The sequence below is a fragment of the Mya arenaria genome, chromosome 8 (assembly GCF_026914265.1).
Source record: "Mya arenaria isolate MELC-2E11 chromosome 8, ASM2691426v1".
Taxonomy (NCBI): domain Eukaryota; kingdom Metazoa; phylum Mollusca; class Bivalvia; order Myida; family Myidae; genus Mya; species Mya arenaria.
In genome coordinates, this window is record NC_069129.1 from 38,718,817 (window position 1) to 38,737,103 (window position 18,287).

General features: G+C 35.2%; 1 protein-coding gene across 1 annotated transcript; it reads right to left on the minus strand.

Moving 5' to 3' along the window:
- Positions 1 to 36: 36 nt before the first annotated feature.
- Positions 37 to 16,624, minus strand: LOC128243296 (low-density lipoprotein receptor-related protein 12-like). Its single transcript, XM_052960979.1, has 13 exons — positions 16,401 to 16,624; positions 13,069 to 13,095; positions 12,266 to 12,407; positions 11,566 to 11,783; positions 11,315 to 11,449; positions 9,859 to 10,041; positions 8,793 to 8,927; positions 7,193 to 7,305; positions 6,749 to 6,992; positions 4,638 to 4,757; positions 2,193 to 2,306; positions 1,646 to 1,771; positions 37 to 1,188 (listed from the first exon to the last, which is right to left on the minus strand). The coding sequence occupies exons 1-13, from the start codon at positions 16,438 to 16,440 to the stop codon at positions 68 to 70; spliced, it is 2,718 nt and encodes a 905-aa protein (XP_052816939.1). The 5' UTR covers positions 16,441 to 16,624; the 3' UTR covers positions 37 to 67.
- Between the last annotated feature and the right edge of the window lie 1,663 nt (positions 16,625 to 18,287).

Consider the following 18,287-nt stretch of genomic DNA (forward strand, 5'->3'; position numbering starts at 1 on the left):
TAACAAGATAGGCAAATAATTGGTATGGGTAAAATGGTCCCTAACCAGTAAACAGAAAACAGTGATTCTAAGAGTGAGAAGTTTGGTCCATTGGCTGCATAGGGACATCATTTTCACTGAATGTCTCGGAACCAATGGAATCCAAGGAGTTGCGTGAGATATTCCTCATCAGCATTGATCCAGAAGGGACAGATATAAGGGGATTTGTGTGACGAGTGTCTGGTTTAGGAGTCGAATTCCTGGAATTGTCATGGTCATCATTATCAGAGTCCGAGGAATCATCGTCATCATCATCACTGCTGTCTTTCACCATCAGGTCTGTCGGTGAGCCATCTTGGTTTTCCCCACTCGTTATGGAAGCACTAGCATCAGTGTCTAAACTGGCATTATCACAGTGACTTTGGTGCCTTAGACCCCTGTCAAGTTCATTTCTATGTAAAGGATCTCCAAGTATACAAACATCATCTGATTCTTCCTCACTCTCACTCACTCTCTCCCACTGTGCTGATAACCTCTCACTCACTAAAATATTCTCATCGTCATCATCAACAGCAGCATTTGTGTCATTCATTTCCACCATTTCATGCCCTTCAGCAGAGTAACCTTGACCTTGAATACCGTTATCAACATCAAGGTCATTTTCAGTGTCAGATGAGTCAGATTCACTTTCAGAGGGCAGTAAGTGAGTTGTAGACGAAGAGTCTGTAACATCTATATTATTCTCATTCAGATTTTCCTCATCAATCACAATCAGCTGTGGGCCATTTTCATGAATAATATGGTTGCCATTTCTATCCCCATTGTTATTGCTATCTGCATCATTTTGGTCCACTAAGCCAGCATCTGGATTATCTCTAGTTGGCTGGTTCCTAGACCTTCTTCTATTTCCTCTACCACTTCGTCTGGATCTTCTACTAGAATTTCTCAGCTGATCTAAATATTCTTGTTGCACCTCGTCAAAATTCCTTGAGGTCAACATTGCCTCATGGTAGGGAGGTGGGGCACGTCGTCTCACAAGCTCGGCGTATAGTCGTCCCATGGGATTTTCTATCCTGTGATGGGGGGAGATGTCAATGGCTCGGAGAGAGTACAGCTTGCAGGAACAGCCCACTAGGATCACTAGTAACAGTGCACAGATCATGGACCCACAGATGGCTGCAATTATCACCCGCTTGGTTGTTACCACACCTAGATAAAACATTCAAGGTTAGATTTTTGCTCAATACCATTCATCATATAAATTTATTTTAGCTTGACTGTGATGAAAGCCTTACTTGAAGCAGTTGAGATTATTTTCAGGGTAGAAATAAGTACTGGTGTCCATTTATAGAGGCCATGAGAAAGTACCCTTGGTGGGAATCAAACCCACAACCTCTTCGGTCAAGGCAGACACCTATGTCAACTCTCACTTATTTACCAATACCTTTTGAATACATTATATAAATATTTTACTCATCAATCATATGGTATCATTTACAGTAATCAATAACTCAAAATCAGGACCAGTCTAATCCATAGCAAAAAAAATCAATGAAAATGTAATTTTACTGGAATTGCAATGTCAAAATCAGTACATGCCAAAAGACAAGAATGGCATAAAAAAGATACACAAGAAAAACAGTAATTAAAACAAAGTTTCACTTACGCGGACACTCCTCTTCATCGCTGCCATCTCCGCAGTCATCATGGTGATCACATGTCCAGTTCTGGTAGATACATCGACCATTCCGGCACAGGAACGTGCCATTCTGACTACCACACTGGGTTGGAGCTGAAATATGGGAGGTACCATTTTAAGAGAACTTGCAAGGGGATGCTAACAGTTGCCTGTTTCTACTAGTTGGACCTAGAAAAAAAAGGAAATATAATATGTCATGAAAAAATATCTTTGAATACCAAGTTTATATTGCAAAAAAAATAAACATCAAGGTGGCAAAAAGTTTTCAACACTTTCATGCTTCTATGCTCATACAGGTTTTGTAAACAAAAGTAGCCTGATACAGATTTTTCAATAACCCTTCCTGTTTTATCACTGTTGGATATGGAAAACAGAATTTATAGGCATATCAAAAAAAAAATCAAACTCTTATAATTGGTAATGAATTGGGTCAAATAGTACTACACACAGTCTCAAAGAAATATACATGCTGTCTACACTTGCATTGGAATACTAATGAATTCTATGTACTTACAACAGTTGTTTTCATCCGCATAGTTTTGGCACTTGGCTATTCCGTTACATCTTTCAGAGGGGTGGTAGCACTGACTGATGATTCCACAGAAATAATAATCAGGTTTGCATGTGTCTGAAAAAAATCATGATTTAAAACTCTTTGTATAAAACTGAATGATAGCATCCATAATATAACTTACATATAGGAACTCATTTCTTTTCCATTACTCTTCTTATCCTTAATAAATTTATGCAACTTAAAATCCATTACAATTTGACTTTAACTGCCATTCTATATATAATTCTAACAAATGAAGATGTTGATCAAATATATTATTGAAGAGGAAGACTACCACAACTATTCTGGCAGTCATATACTGTTATAATATAGCCAGCAGTCATATACTGTTATAATATAGCCAGCAGGCATATACCGTTATAATATAGCCAGCAGTCATATACTGTTATAATATAGCCAGCAGTCATATACTGTTATAATATAGCCAGCAGTCATATACTGTTATAATATAGCCAGCAGGCATATACCGTTATAATATAGCCAGCAGTCATATACTGTTACAATATAGCCAGCAGGCATATACTGTTATAATATAGCCAGCAGTCATATACTGTTATAATATAGCCAGCAGGCAAATACTGTTATAATATAGCCAGCAGTCATATACTGTTATAATATAGCCAGCAGGCATATACTGTTATAATATAGCCAGCAGTCATATACTGTTATAATATAGCCAGCAGGCAAATACTGTTATAATATAGCCAGCAGTCATATACTGTTATAATATAGCCAGCAGGCATATACTGTTATAATATAGCCAGCAGTCATATACTGTTATAATATAGCCAGCAGGCATATACTGTTATAATATAGCCAGCAGTCATATACTGTTACAATATAGCCAGCAGGCATATACTGTTATAATATAGCCAGCAGTCATATACTGTTACAATATAGCCAGCAGGCATATACTGTTATAATATAGCCAGCAGTCATATACTGTTACAATATAGCCAGCAGTCATATACTGTTATAATATAGCCAGCAGTCATATACTGTTATAATATAGCCAGCAGGCATATACTGTTATAATATAGCCAGCAGTCATATACTGTTATAATATAGCCAGCAGGCATATACTGTTATAATATAGCCAGCAGTCATATACTGTTATAATATAGCCAGCAGGCATATACTGTTATAATATAGCCAGCAGTCATATACTGTTATAATATAGCCAGCAGTCATATACTGTTATAATATAGCCAGCAGTCATATACTGTTATAATATAGCCAGCAGGCATATACTGTTATAATATAGCCAGCAGTCATATACTGTTACAATATAGCCAGCAGTCATATACTGTTATAATATAGCCAGCAGGCATATACTGTTACAATATAGCCAGCAGTCATATACTGTTACAATATAGCCAGCAGGCATATACTGTTATAATATAGCCAGCAGTCATATACTGTTACAATATAGCCAGCAGGCATATACTGTTACAATATAGCCAGCAGTCATATACTGTTACAATATAGCCAACAGTCATATACTGTTACAATATAGCCAGCAGTCATATACTGTTATAATATAGCCAGCAGTCATATACTGTTACAATATAGCCAGCAGTCATATACTGTTATAATATAGCCAGCAGTCATATACTGTTATAATATAGCCAGCAGTCATATACTGTTATAATATAGCCAGCAGTCATATACTGTTATAATATAGCCAGCAGTCATATACTGTTACAATATAGCCAGCAGTCATATACTGTTACAATATAGCCAGCAGTCATATACTGTTATAATATAGCCAGCAGTCATATACTGTTACAATATAGCCAGCAGGCATATACTGTTATAATATAGCCAGTAGTCATATACTGTTATAATATAGCCAGCAGGCATATACTGTTATAATATAGCCAGCAGTCATATACTGTTACAATATAGCCAGCAGTCATATACTGTTACAATATAGCCAGCAGTCATATACTGTTATAATATAGCCAGCAGGCATATACTGTTATGTATAGCCAGACTTATTTCAGGTTTGATCTAAATTTCAACTGAAATAATATGTCACATCCCACAATCATGGCTCAATGTCAATGTTTAATAACAGGAGTGGCGTGGAGGGAAGATCATCACTGCTCAGTTATTTACAGTTGAAAAAAGGGCAGAATTCATCAATTATTAAAACCAGAGTTATGTGTCTTGCTGTACATGTGCATTTTGGTTCTGGCAACATATGTACCAATTTTCAAAGACAGACAAACTTAAAATGAGTAAATGAAATATTTATTTACTTTATTCCAAAGGAAACAGTGATTTTCTCTCATGGCTTTTGTCTATCGGCCAAAATTCCATGGTACCACACTTACAGTAAGTTTCCAGTTGATAGAGTTTAGATTTTAAGAAATGTCATACCACAGTCCAGTTCATCAGAACCCTTGAGAGGACAGTCCCACACGCCATTACAATGTTGGTGGGCCTGGTCGTAACACTCACTTTCCCCGAAACATTCGTGCTGGGTTGGCAGGCATGTCCCTGTGTTCAGTAATCAGTAATTATACTTATAGGACCAAGTCCCTACTCTTGTGTTGTGTTGGCAGGCATGTCTGTGTTAAATAATCAATAACTGGTGGACCAAGTCTCTACCCTTGTGCTGTGTTGGCAGGCATGTCTGTGTTAAATAATCAATAACTGGTGGACCAAGTCCCTACTCTTGTGCTGTGTTGGCAGGCATGTCTGTGTTAAATAATCAATAACTGGTGGACCAAGTCTCTACCCTTGTGCTGTGCTGGCTGGCATGTCTGTGTTAAATAATCAATAACTGGTGGACACAGTCATAACATTCATGCTGGGTAGGCAGGCATGTCTTTGTGTTCAATAATTGGTCGACCAAGTCGTAACATTGAACAGTCCTAAACATACCGTAAATCAAATTGCATCATTGAAGAATAAAGTACTAAGAATACACTTCAGTTAAAAATAGAGGGAAAACCTCTTCCTAACAGCATTATCCTGACCCCTTCAACTATTACAATGGGGAAATACTGTTCTTTACCTTTGCATTAAAATCCTAACCATGTTTTCACCAGACAACAAAAACATTAACATATATAATCTTATAACTCATACTTTCATAGGCCATCCCCCGTTATTACACACTAAACTTAAGTTGAGCATTTTGTACATCGTTTCTATGGTATATTTTAAAGTAGTTTTAAGCTATATTCTAATGTCAACATTTAACCTACTTTAGTATGTGTACTTTAGTGTATATTAGGTGTGTTGTTTTAACCTCAATAAACAAGAGCCGTCGTAAGACAGCGCGCTCGACTACGCCGCTTTGACTTAGAATACAATAACGATGAAATAATACCAAGTTTGGTCTCTTTATGTCAAACCTAACTAAAATCATTCGATACATAAGGTGACTTTGATGCTGCCCTCCCACCAGCCCGCCAAAACAATGATGCAAGTCATTCAAATAACTTGATTTCCCATTATGAAAATGTGGTTAAGAATATACAAATATGCCTTTCAAAGGAAATTAAAGAAAAAAAATAAAAAAAAATTCAAGAACCACAATTTGTATTTAGGCTTAAAACGGAGTTATGTTTCTTGTTGTAAGATGGTCGTAAATAATTTTTAATTTTGTTTAGTGCATTTAATGAACGGTATAGAAGTTTTTTTTATTAAAATCCCAACTTCCCCTTAACTTTTACTTGCCTAAAACTTTAACCTAAGTCAATCAGGGGCCATAACTTGTAATAAGGATTTGGAGTTATGTAACCTCATTGGGTGATGGTCCTGAACAATTGTGTGAAGTATTAAGTCAATTGAATGAAGGGTATAAAAGTTATTAAACAATATCCCAACCTGCCCTAAAACTTTAACCTAAGTTCCATAGTCAATCAGGGGCCATAATTTGTATAAAAGATAATATGCAGTTATCTAACCTCATTATGTGATGGCTCTGAACATCTGTGTTAAGTATTAAGTCAATTGAATGAATGGTATAGGAGTTTTACGTGAAAATTCCAACTTGCCCTAAAACTTTAACCTGCCTTAAAACTTTAACCTAAGACAATCAGGGGCCATAACTTGTATTTAGGATAATATGGAGTTATGTAACCTCATTGTGTGATGGTCCTGAACAACTGTGTGAAGTATTAAGTCAATTGAACAAAGGATATAGAAGTTATTAATAAATATTCCAACTTGCCCTAAAACTTTAACCTAAGTTCCATAGTCAATCAGGGGCCATAATCTGTGTAAAGAATAATATGGAGTTATCTAACCTCATCATGTGATGACCCTGAACAACTGCGTGAAGTATTAAGTCAATTGAATGTAGGGTTTTGGACTTATAAGTGAAAATCCCAACTTGCCCTAAAACTTTAACCGAATGACGACACTGGGGCGAGTAGTATAGCCCACCCATTCTTCGAATAGTCGAGCTAAAAACAATCAATCATGCAGTAAAACATCCAGAAATGACATGTATAAACTTAAATAAAAAAATCAGTCACCTTTCATCTGATAGGTGAAATTAAATCCTTTGGCGAGTAATGGAAGGTTTCCAGATTTGAACACAATGTTAAGCCATGAGGATGTGCTAACGATGACAGCGGGTGGGGGAACCTGGCTTGTGAACGTTCCTATCTCATCGTAGGTAAAGTCCGGCCCATCGTAGATAGTCACTGATGTGTGGTCAGACATGTCAAGGTCAAACATCACTTTTCGCAACTGGATTTTAGAGCTCATTGGAGCTCCCTAAAAGAGTAACTTTTCTTGTACATGTATACGATATTTTCTGTGAATATCTTTAATAGTTTCTGAAGTTTTGCCAGTATTAAAGCTATGGGAGCTACTCTTCCTATGACAATGCTAATGCTTGCTGACAATTCCAAAATGTTTTCCCATGAAACAGAGAAGCCATTAAATAAAACTCCAAAATAAAAGGTTTTCCCTACCAGCTGGTGGATGACCCATGAGCAGTTGGAGTTGGGCAGATATCGATCTGGAAAGTGAGGGGAGGAAAACCAGCCGATTCTTTCCTCTAGACGACGGTTACACAAGCTTGATGCTGAAATACAGATTACTTTCTACTAACAGATGTTGTAATGATTAGGTGTTTTCTCTGCATAGTTTATCCTTTAATATGAGTCTATTATTCTGAAAATGTCCTTGAAATCATAAATTTTTCTTCAAATTTAAAAGTTACATCATTCCCCAAATAAATTTTCTAGTTCATATTTTGTGGGGGCTAAGGCAATTTCTCCAAATAATACAATTAAGCACATGCTATACATTGTTTTCAGGTTTAAATAGCCATCACGTATGGTTCTTTCTTGCATACCCGACGTGTGTTTCCGGTCATGTGACCAGTGCTGGAAAAACCCATCTTACATACCCCATGTAAGATGAGTCATGCGCATCAACGCGCCACTTCTTATTTCTTTTATTGTATGGTTTATGAAAAATATATTATGCCATTTCAATAAAGCGCAATCAAATATATATGTTTGCAAGACTTTTAATTCAAATTGAAAATAAATAATCATAAAAAAAACGCTATTTTTAGTTATTTAAAATTTCTGCGCTCTATGACGTCAGTAAACAACGTCGCACGCGCTTTTTTGGTGTAATTGTACCAAAGTTCGTTTTCTACGTCATTTTTTCCACAAATTGATAAATTAAGATATGCAAGAAAAAATATCAATCATGTTTTTCCGGTCCGGATCCGACCCTCGGGCATGCTGCGTGGCCGGTAACTCGGCAAGCCTTGTTACCGGCTTACGGCTTATTTTGTTGTAACTCTTACTTGATATCATCTTAGTATGAATTCTACTTATAAACAAATTTAAAATGATCAGAAGTATCTGTGATTTTAAATAATTTCAGGTACTACATTTCTGCAATACAATTCGGGAAATGGCATTGCTTTGTGGTATTGGACTCATCACTAGAGCAGGACTGGTGAAATAGGTTGGTCATTTTTTGCTTTTTTTACTGGAAAAATGTGATAAAAAGAATCTGACACTGATCATCAAATAATACGCAATTATTTTCAATCATTTATTCATTTATTTTAGTGACATTAATTATTTACCATTTCTTTTTCTTTCAATGACAGGAGCGATGCTATGACCAAACACAAGTGAATGAGCATCTACAATATCGTAACTTACTTAAATACTACATGTATCAATTGTCACTGACGTATAGAGCATGCTTCATGACATGCCGTTATGACATAGACATCACTTCCATCATATTGATGTTCTTCACAACTAATGAAAACATTCAGCCAAAACTTCAAAGGTTTAAATCAGCCAATAATTCACTATTTGTGAGGAAAATGAGTTTTGCGGATGAAAAAGTGATAACATCATTTTGGTGAAGTATTGTGCTTTATAAGAAGGCAATAATTGCTATCGGTATATTTATAATAAAAATGCATTGCAATCATTTCTTTTTTAATCCAATCACATGGAACAAATACTTGCTGACTAGATCACCCTCATCCCTATCCCATCAGATCATACTGATAAAACACCATCACCCACTTACAGCAGATACTAGGGTCTTCATCCTCCTGGTGTTTACAGTCTGCGTGCCCATCACATTTTAGTGTGTTGTGAAGACAGCTGTATTTTCGTAGTCCTGGTTGGTAACAGTAGATCTCCCCATAACCACACTGGTGATCTGATGGAAAACATTTATTTTATTGGTTAGGGAACACTGTTTGCCCGTACAAATTATTCACCCACCCTGTAAAACCCATGTTAAACAATTTAAATTTGATTGAATATCATACAAATGATATTCTCTGTTCAAATGATGCTCAATTGGGAAATTAACATTTTTCTCTGAAAATAATAAATTTACCATCAATATTGAAATTGGACCAGCTTGCAGTCTGTTCCTTTCAGCGGGGAATATCCATTTTTAACATTTCAACAAAATGGAAAATATTTCCCCTGCATATTTGTTTTAACAGAGCAACATGTTCAGAATCTTAGAAAATAGATAGTACCGTAGTTATTGTAGGCAATTGTTTAAGATTTGTTTTTAAAAAGTAACATTTTCTAGTTAGTGAATTTTTATTGGTCATTTCAGTGGATTTTAATGGGTATGTTTGTCCCATGATATTGTTGTTAAATAAACCTTCATTAAAAATCTTAATTTGCTAATTTCTAGATCAAGAGCTGAACTTTTTCAATGTAAAATTTCATTTGAACTTATTCAGTTCTTCTGTAGTAATTTAAGAAAAACACATCAATTTCTGGGCAAAAAAGGGGTTCCTAACAAGAACATAAATAACAAAATTTCACAAACGTTTTTTAGAGTCTGAGCACCCATCACATTTCACTAGAACTCACTGTGAATCACAAGCATATTGTAAACTTAATCTTATACTTAATGAGTAACTATTTATTTACTATGTAATGAAATGGGCCTTACCAAGAAATTTGTTTACTCGCTAATCACATTGAAAATTTAGGTGCTCCAGTGGCCCATATTGACCAGTGTTAGCTTTGATATATTTCCGTATAATCCACATATGAGAAATATTCCTTTCGAATATGTAAATAAATATTTCAGAATAAGATACCCTCTAAACTTGTTGACCTACCACAGTTGTTGTGTTCATCGGCCTCGTTGATGCAGTCAATATTTCCATCACACAACATGGCCGTGGGGACGCATGTGTAACGTTGGATCTTTAAGATAAAACACTTCACACACACCTGGTAGCCATGCTGGGGAGGCAGGGTCTGTGGACTAATAACATTGAAAAGCCCACCAACAGGCTTCTCTGGAAAGTGTAACAAAGTACATGTAGTTCAAGCATTACGTGGAAAATATTGTCTCTAAAATTAAACTAGAATGTGGTTTAAAGGCACAAATATCAATACTGAACAAACACAAAGCAAGAGACATAGTGCTTTAAAACAATAAACATTGCCCTTATATCAAATTACCCTCATTGGTAATAAATAAATCTGAGACTGAAAAAAGATTTTCAGATTTAAACAAGAGGGCTTTGATGGCCCTGAATGGCTCACCTGAGATGAGAAGAAAAACACAGCCTTTAAACATTAGTTGGGTAATACGCCCAGTTGACATAAAGTAGGTGATAAGTTGGCTCTGCGCCCCAGTATGGAGTTGAGATTATTTGAAATTGACAAAGATATAGTCTAAGATCACTACTTACCAAACACCTACTTTCTAAGATCAGTACATACCAAAAAACCTAAATCTAAACCATACACATACTGTGGAACAGTTTTTCAGAATTTCTAGAAGCTTAAGTATGTGAAATTGAGTTTCCTGTATCTAAAATACAACTGAATAAAAAGTGTACTTCAGAGAGATTTTTAAAATGTATAACAGGTAGTCAGCCATTTTTTGTTGTTGTTAAAGGTCAATCAAGACTCCTTGTTGTATTTTCGTAGATGGTCACCCAAGCCATCCTGTTAAATTTCAATAAATTTGACTTTAAGAGTATTCAAGGAAATGTTTTCAGAAAAACAGGAAGTTGGTCAAAGGGAATAATTTTAACAAACTTGATGGTGGACTACTACATGATGATACATACAAATTATCAATGGTCAGGGCCTAGCAGTTTCAAACAAGAAGTTTTTCCTATATAAATATGAAAGAAACTTGTCAGCCAGGGTTTTGACTCCAGGGCCATAATTTGAACAAACTTTGTAGACCACTAGACAATGTAACACACACAAAATCTAAGCCTTAGACCTCTTTGTTTTTGTCAAGAATATTATGAAGTTTTTCCTTTCGGTTGTCATGGCAACAAGAGTTTTGAATGGAGTTCATTTTCTTCAACAAATTTGAAAAGGTTTGAAAGTTTCATCAGGCAGTAGAGGTGTTGTTTAAAGCAATTGTTTACGCTGGACAAACACCAACCACAAACCTAGAGCTATGAAGTTGTTTATCTGAAAACGAAAGTCTAATAGCACATTTATAAAAGGCGTTCATTTGATTTTGCTAAAATTTTCATCTAAAAGCAAAAGGCTATAAAGACAAGGGACAGGGACCTCAAAAAGTGAGAAACCTGTGTTCTATACCTGTGGCTGTGGAATAAGGCAGGTCACAATTGAGCTCATCTTCCATGTCCCTGCACTCTGCGATGTAGTTACACCTCCAGGCCTCCATGTAGCATGCACCGTCTGAACATCGGTACTGACACTTCTCACTCTCACCTGCGGAAAAATTGGCTTCATTTTCAACATATTTTTAACAAATTGAAGAGTATGTTCTGTACTCCAAGTATTTATATCAACTTAATAGTACAAATATTTTCTTCCTTGTGACTCACTTGTGACAAATTCCAAGTTAAAGGATGGAGCAATATGGTCAGTCTTGTTGTCCCTTGTATACCGGACCCAGACATGATCACGGATAGACTGGTACAAGATTGGAGTGCTAGTGTGGTCAAACCCTGCAGACTGGTTACACACAAAGTACTCTGGCATTGGTCCTAGGTAAAGGTTGTAGCCAGACTCGCAGGCGCTCTTCCCAAAGAAGTGTTGAATCCTAAAATAGAAACAAATGCTCGTTAGTAGTATTATATACATTACAAGTCCTTATGGATGTGCCAAATGTGTATCATTTAAACATCCCTACGTTGGCCAAAACAAAATAGATTTGTTTCCAGTTACAGCTTGATAAAAATATGGGTTGGTAGGTAGGGGTTTTTAAATTTTGATATTTTGTACTAGTTCTTCTCATTTCATGTCAGATAACCATTCATGTTTGGTTTAAATGCTGCATTTCCCTGTGGTACCTATCAGTCACTGGTTATTCAAATCAAACAAACTAATTGCCCAGCATTAAAGAGAAGGGTCAGTAGGTAAATGCAAAACAAACCTATTTTTGTTATGAAATAAAGGATAAATTTGATGTAAAGATAAGATAATTCTCTCTTAGTTTCCTGAAGATAATGGAAAGATACAAACTTTTAATTAAACTAAGTGCAAAAGGACTGTTAATTAATAAATGTATATTATGATGCCAACCTTATAGTAATACTGCTTCCATATGGTGCCTGTATTCTCCACAGCTGGCAGAGATGGGTGTTGGTGAGGTTAGCTTGTGTTGAACTGATAAGCCCATGGTCTTCCTGTAGCTCTACAATCCTATCCCCATCACAATGTAGATCTGATGTGTGCAAAATAACATAAGCCGGTTACCATTTTTGCAATAAAAAACATGTTTACTTCTTGCTGTGTTGTCAAAGTGATCTGTGCCAATAAACATGTTTGCACACAGAGAGACTTCCGATATATAGTTTTTAATGGAATTATTTAATACTTCTTTAAAGTTCATCACAAAATTATGACCAACAATTCTTATATTGTTTACATTTACAATTTGTGGTATACATTATGCAATTTCACCCAGCAGTCATCTAAATTAAACTTTTGGATGAACAAGCCCGAATTCTTATACTCTTGCTTATTGGCATCAAATTTTTTAACAAACCCTTGAACAAGCCCTACTATATATAATTCAGAACTTAAGCAAGCGCAGATGAGCAGAGCTTGTGTTAATTTCGACTACTAACCCAGTGAGTCCACAAACTTTACAGTCCTTGAATTCATCATATAGGAACAAAATATGAAATGTACCATACACAGTTTTGTAATGAATGCATCAATAATTTTTATCTTGCAAGCAAATTGGCAATAGTCAAACAACAGCAACGTTTTATACTCATGATGATTTGTTCCTTAGTTTGGGTCAACCTTTTTCTTACCTGTATTTTAAGTGTGAATCGTTTATAATTACTAGGTAGAATTTTCAAATAACATGTATTTACCTGTAGATTCTGATATAACAGCACCAACTGAAAATAAATAAATTATAATCATTCAGTAATTTTTATACTAAAAAATATTTATTTTATTATTTTTAAAAATTGTAAATAAAACTTTAACAAATTGTTTTATAAACATTCATGTTATAATAAACTGATTTGATATTATATCATAATTAACAGTAGTAAACTTGATCAGGGTTCCCCCTGGGTTCTAAAAAGTTGTCGCCACTTTTTCGCGGGGGGTTAAGGGGGCCCCGAAGGGTCAAGGGCAGCGCCCTTGTGGGGGTTCCGAGGGGGCGAAGCCCCCTGAAGCTCATGGGTTTTAAGCATTTTAAGAGCCTTAAATTGCATTTAATTAGCACATTGTCGTGCAGAACATAATATAATATTGTTGTACATGAAGCACAAGATATTGTTATTGTTATTCTATTGATAAAATATATGGACAAGTACATAAATTAAAAAAAAAGAAACATTGCCAAAAAAGCGATATATACATATACATTTTTGTATGTTGATTTCAATCGAATGCCTGCATACAAAAGTGTCATAGAATTAAAGAATACAATTATGAAATTATGAGATAAACTTAAAATAAATGGAAACTTTAAAGAAATATACATTGTCAAACTAAGGCCATACTGTCCGAATAAAATAGTGTCTACTCTTTACTCCAGCCAAGTTATTATCAAATGGGATGTAGTTATATTTATTTGTAAGCATACCCAATGACTTCTGTAAATCTTTTTAACACTTTTCAAACTGCTTAATTGCTGCATTTATAGCAATTACATATTGCGACATTTGCATATCACATGTCTTTCCGACAACCGAAAATTGCATTTTTAAAACTAACCCGTTAATTACGCAACAACAAAACTGTTAAGCTAAATCTTAAAATTGTTTGCTAATAAGAGACATACTAGTTAAAGGATGGCATTGTTAATCCGTGAAAGCAATAAATTTCCGCAATAATTAGCGAGGTGTTGACTGGGCCGTGACTGCTTGCCCTAATTAATGGATTTGTTGTCGCACCAGCAGATGCGCTTGATTTATGACAGTGACAGAATCGATTATCAATGCAGGCCGCATGGGCTCTGCTTACGTCGTTTTAAGAAAATATTTAGAAAAAAAATATCCTTGTCTCCATAAATTCGCCAAATTTGAAAAGTTGTCGCCACTTTTGCAATTTTGTCGCGAATGGCGATCGCCAGCGGGAACCCTGCTTGATTCCTGTATAATATAATGAGATCCCTTTAGTCCTAACTTTGCTAAATTGCTTACATATTTGGCAGACATGTGACCTCTACTTGCAATTAGATAAAATTACCGTTTGGAGACCAACATATTGCCATATCACTGTCCTGATAAAATATATCGCTTTCAAAATAAAATGTTAACAAATTTGGCCTTCATCATCCATGTGATAACGTCCCGGACGTCCGGGATTGTCCTGGAAATCGTATCTCTGTCACGGAGTCATGGAGGGTGCATGTTTGTCCCGGAAAGTCATAAAAGAAACGAAAAAAATAATCTCGGAATCGGAATCGATTATCTTCATTTTACCAATGTAAGTCAGCTATTTTGCCTGTCCGGGACACTAGTCGTAAAACACAGGACATGTTGACACTAATCCGTTAATTGGTACGTGTGTCGTCGAGGTCATCGTCAATCACCCGATAAATGATCTATCGGCCTATTGTTGTGCTTAACGAGTGGGGGAGGGTTCTTGTATACAAATTCATTGTTTTCATATGGATTTGTTTGGTCTTATGAATGATAGCTTTTAATTGATGAATTGATATTTTTCACACATTTTACCAACAAACGAGCATGAAGGTAAGTTCAAAGAAAGTGACAAAATGAGTTAAAAAACAAAATTAATACACGGAAAACATCCCATATTCCTTTCAAATTTCAAAGTCGATACGTCGTTATACTTTAAACAACTTACGCGTCCATAAGGAATTTTAGTGTTTTGACCTTTTTTCCGAACTATCGTGTGTATTTTTACGCCGAAATAAAACTGACGATATGGGGTTTACAGGTGGTTATATAGAGTGCTTTAATCACGTGACCATGGTAAGTCACGTGATCGCTTTATACAGCCGATTGTTGACACGTCCCTCTATCAAAATTATATGCATCTCCAAACGGAAAAAAGCTCATCGACTGGAAAATCTTCTTTAACGTCTGGAAAATATTGTGTGTCATAAATTGCAAACGTTTTAAATGTGATGAAAAAATAAATATTTTGTAACGCATGTTCTCAAAAGCGCGGGAAAACAGGTGCCCGTATAGTTGTTTATTTCCTGTTTTGATGAAACCGAAAGTAGACTGCATATCCTCCTGGTTAGCCTGGGAAAATATCTGGTGGTTTTATTTTTTCAAGAAAATGCAGAAAAAAACAACCATGTCAAGTAAAATATACGTCTTGGCAGTCAAAATAGGTACATTTTCCCGACTTAAAAAACGACTAAAATAGCCCCAGATATGCTATAGAATGCACCACAGACGTTCCCCATTTAGAAAAAATTCCGGACCCCCCTAGTGTGCGTTGACATTACGACGAGTGTCCCGGAATCGACCCAAGAAATTATCACATGTATGCCTTCATATTCAATTTTTATATTTACAAAAGGGCCATGAACCTGTGACTGCAGTCGTCTCATTCAAGGGATATTTATGAAGATGACAAACTGTTACACACTGTGTGTAATAAGTACATTGTAGATGATGTTTCAATCTTGTTAATTGCACCATGACATGCCTCATGTCGCTTATAATGACTCTATCATTTGACAAACTTTCCCACAAAGCATAATATCCTTAATGGGTGGAGCAAAAATTTTGTCATCAAATCAAATGATTAGGGCTAGCAGAAACTTGTAGGTTAACAATTCTGCATGGCCTCAAAGATGCACATGCATCCTGTGACGTCATTCACTTGTATGCTACATTTCAATCATTAAGCGTATTAGAACAGCATTTTTTAGAAAACTACACAACAATTGAAGATGACTTTGCAACTACTTTGTGTTACTAAGGCATGCCTGATTATCAATCACTGTAAAGAAACAAGAGTTTGAAAAGTGTTAGTTATCTTGTGCTGGTTTGTGACATCAACAAGTTAACAAAGCAATTTTCAACTTATTCCAGAAAAATACCGTTTTTAATGGAGTGCCTAGTTCAACAAAACCACTTCAGAGAGACACACCTCAAAAACAGATACTTTAGTACAAATAAAGCAATTAGAGACAATCTGCTCATTCTTCAACTTTATTATTTGAATATGTATTTAATGCCTTTTAAAATGCCCGACCATGAATTACCTGTCAACACCCATACTGTCAAAATGACAATAAAAGGCATCCTGAAATTGTATTTAGTGATACTCTAAACCCGGACATAAGGGAATCACATTTCAACAAGGAAATATAAGTTAATGATCAACATATAGAAATAAATATATTGACATTATAACGACTTAAAATACAAATATTGTCCCATTAATAATGAAAATGTTGTTTCTATTATGTTTTTTTCTTAATTTAATTTCCGGGATCAATTAACCCAAAGGAAACTAAATTACCAAAAAGAAAAAGGTACGTGACGGGGCAATTTTGTGCTGAAACTGGGAGTTACATATTTTGTATTATTGGTCCAAGGTTGATGCGAGAAATAGTGAAAAACAACTTTTATTTTTAAAAGTTATAATTTAAAAGAACTTATTAATACGGCTGTACGTAATGAGGTATACCACCTCCACTGAGCTATGCATATTATAGTCACATATTAGTTGGAATGTAATGCTGGTTACCCATATCACGGACCTATATAAAACATGGATTGGTTGAAACTTTCAACGTACGGAACCATTTTCCAATTGAGATATTCAATACTCACTGATATCAATTATCAGATTGCAAAAAAGTAAATTGTCAAAGACTAACATAAAATTAATATAGTTGTGTAAGGCGCATAAGGTTACTTACTGCGTAATGTATCACATCGCTTACGACACAGCACGGACCTGTACATATGGTTAATAGGTCCATGGACACATGTATCTTTTGCAGTTTTTACGTATTTTTGCAATAGGAAATTCACTGGTTTTGGCTAACACTTAATTCCCAGTTAATCAAGTTAGAAAATAGCGTCATTTTGTCAAGGTTTTCTCAATAGCATGTATCAATTTGCTTTTAAATCATTCTCAAATAATTCATTTTATATTAAACCAAACGTGCCACTTAAAATGCATAGTTATAAGCTTACAAGGACTGTAATATATATTATATATATATAACTCGTAATAGTGACAAATGGTTTTATATAATGATGTTCCGCTTGAAACTATTGAGAATTTAACTTATTTTCGTTATGTTTTACCTGAGACCAATAACAACCCTACCCACATAGTATACTGCATGACATTTTTTGAATCACCCTACAATACCTGGAAAAGGCTTAACGCTTAAAATGTGGAGTGTGACACAAAACAATTGTATTTAAAACCAACTTCAGTAAGTCAACTGTCATTCTCGTACCAAAGAGCGACGATGCTATGCGTTAGATTTATCATTATCAAACCTCTGATAAATGAGAATGGTCAACTGCTTGATGCTTTCGTTATTTATATGTTTATCTATGCTTGTGAAGTCTGGACATTCATAATGTACTAAGTATAAGAGAGAGCACATCATGAATAAGTGAATAATCTATTTTATCAGTGGCTGTTTACGGGGAGTGACAAATACTTCGATCTCAAAACTATTTAATACTGATTTAATATTTTAAACAGTAAAAAATATTGTTAGTGTTCTGTATAAGTATTTACTATCTGATACAGACAACTGTGCTGCAAATGCTATTCAATAAATTTTGGCTGTGCAAAGGTTTGTTAAAACCCTTATTAGTGTACATTTGAAGAATGTCCATATTGCTCTCTTTAATTCAGCCCTTCAATATCTATGTTAAAATTGATAAACACTGATTTCGAATATTTAACTTATTTTGACTGTATATATTTGTGCTGTGTTTATGTCTTGCAACTTGGATAGTTCGCATGAACATGGCCGTTATGGTAACAATCAATCATGGTAATTTATCAAAGGTCTTGTTTGATATGCAATTGTTGATCTATTTAAAATGAATACCACTTTTTATGTATATGTAGGGCTTATACACACTCACGATGGAATTATTAAAATAAAAAGTAT

Coding starts and splice junctions, on each gene's coding strand:
- LOC128243296 (XM_052960979.1), bottom strand. CDS start 16,440: ATGCCTTTTATTGTCATTTTGACAGTATGGGTGTTGACAG. Junction 13,096..16,400: donor GACAGTATGGGTGTTGACAG/GTAATTCATGGT, acceptor ATTTATTTTCAG/TTGGTGCTGTTATATCAGAA. Junction 11,784..12,265: donor GGAAGCAGTATTACTATAAG/GTTGGCATCATA, acceptor TTTCTATTTTAG/GATTCAACACTTCTTTGGGA.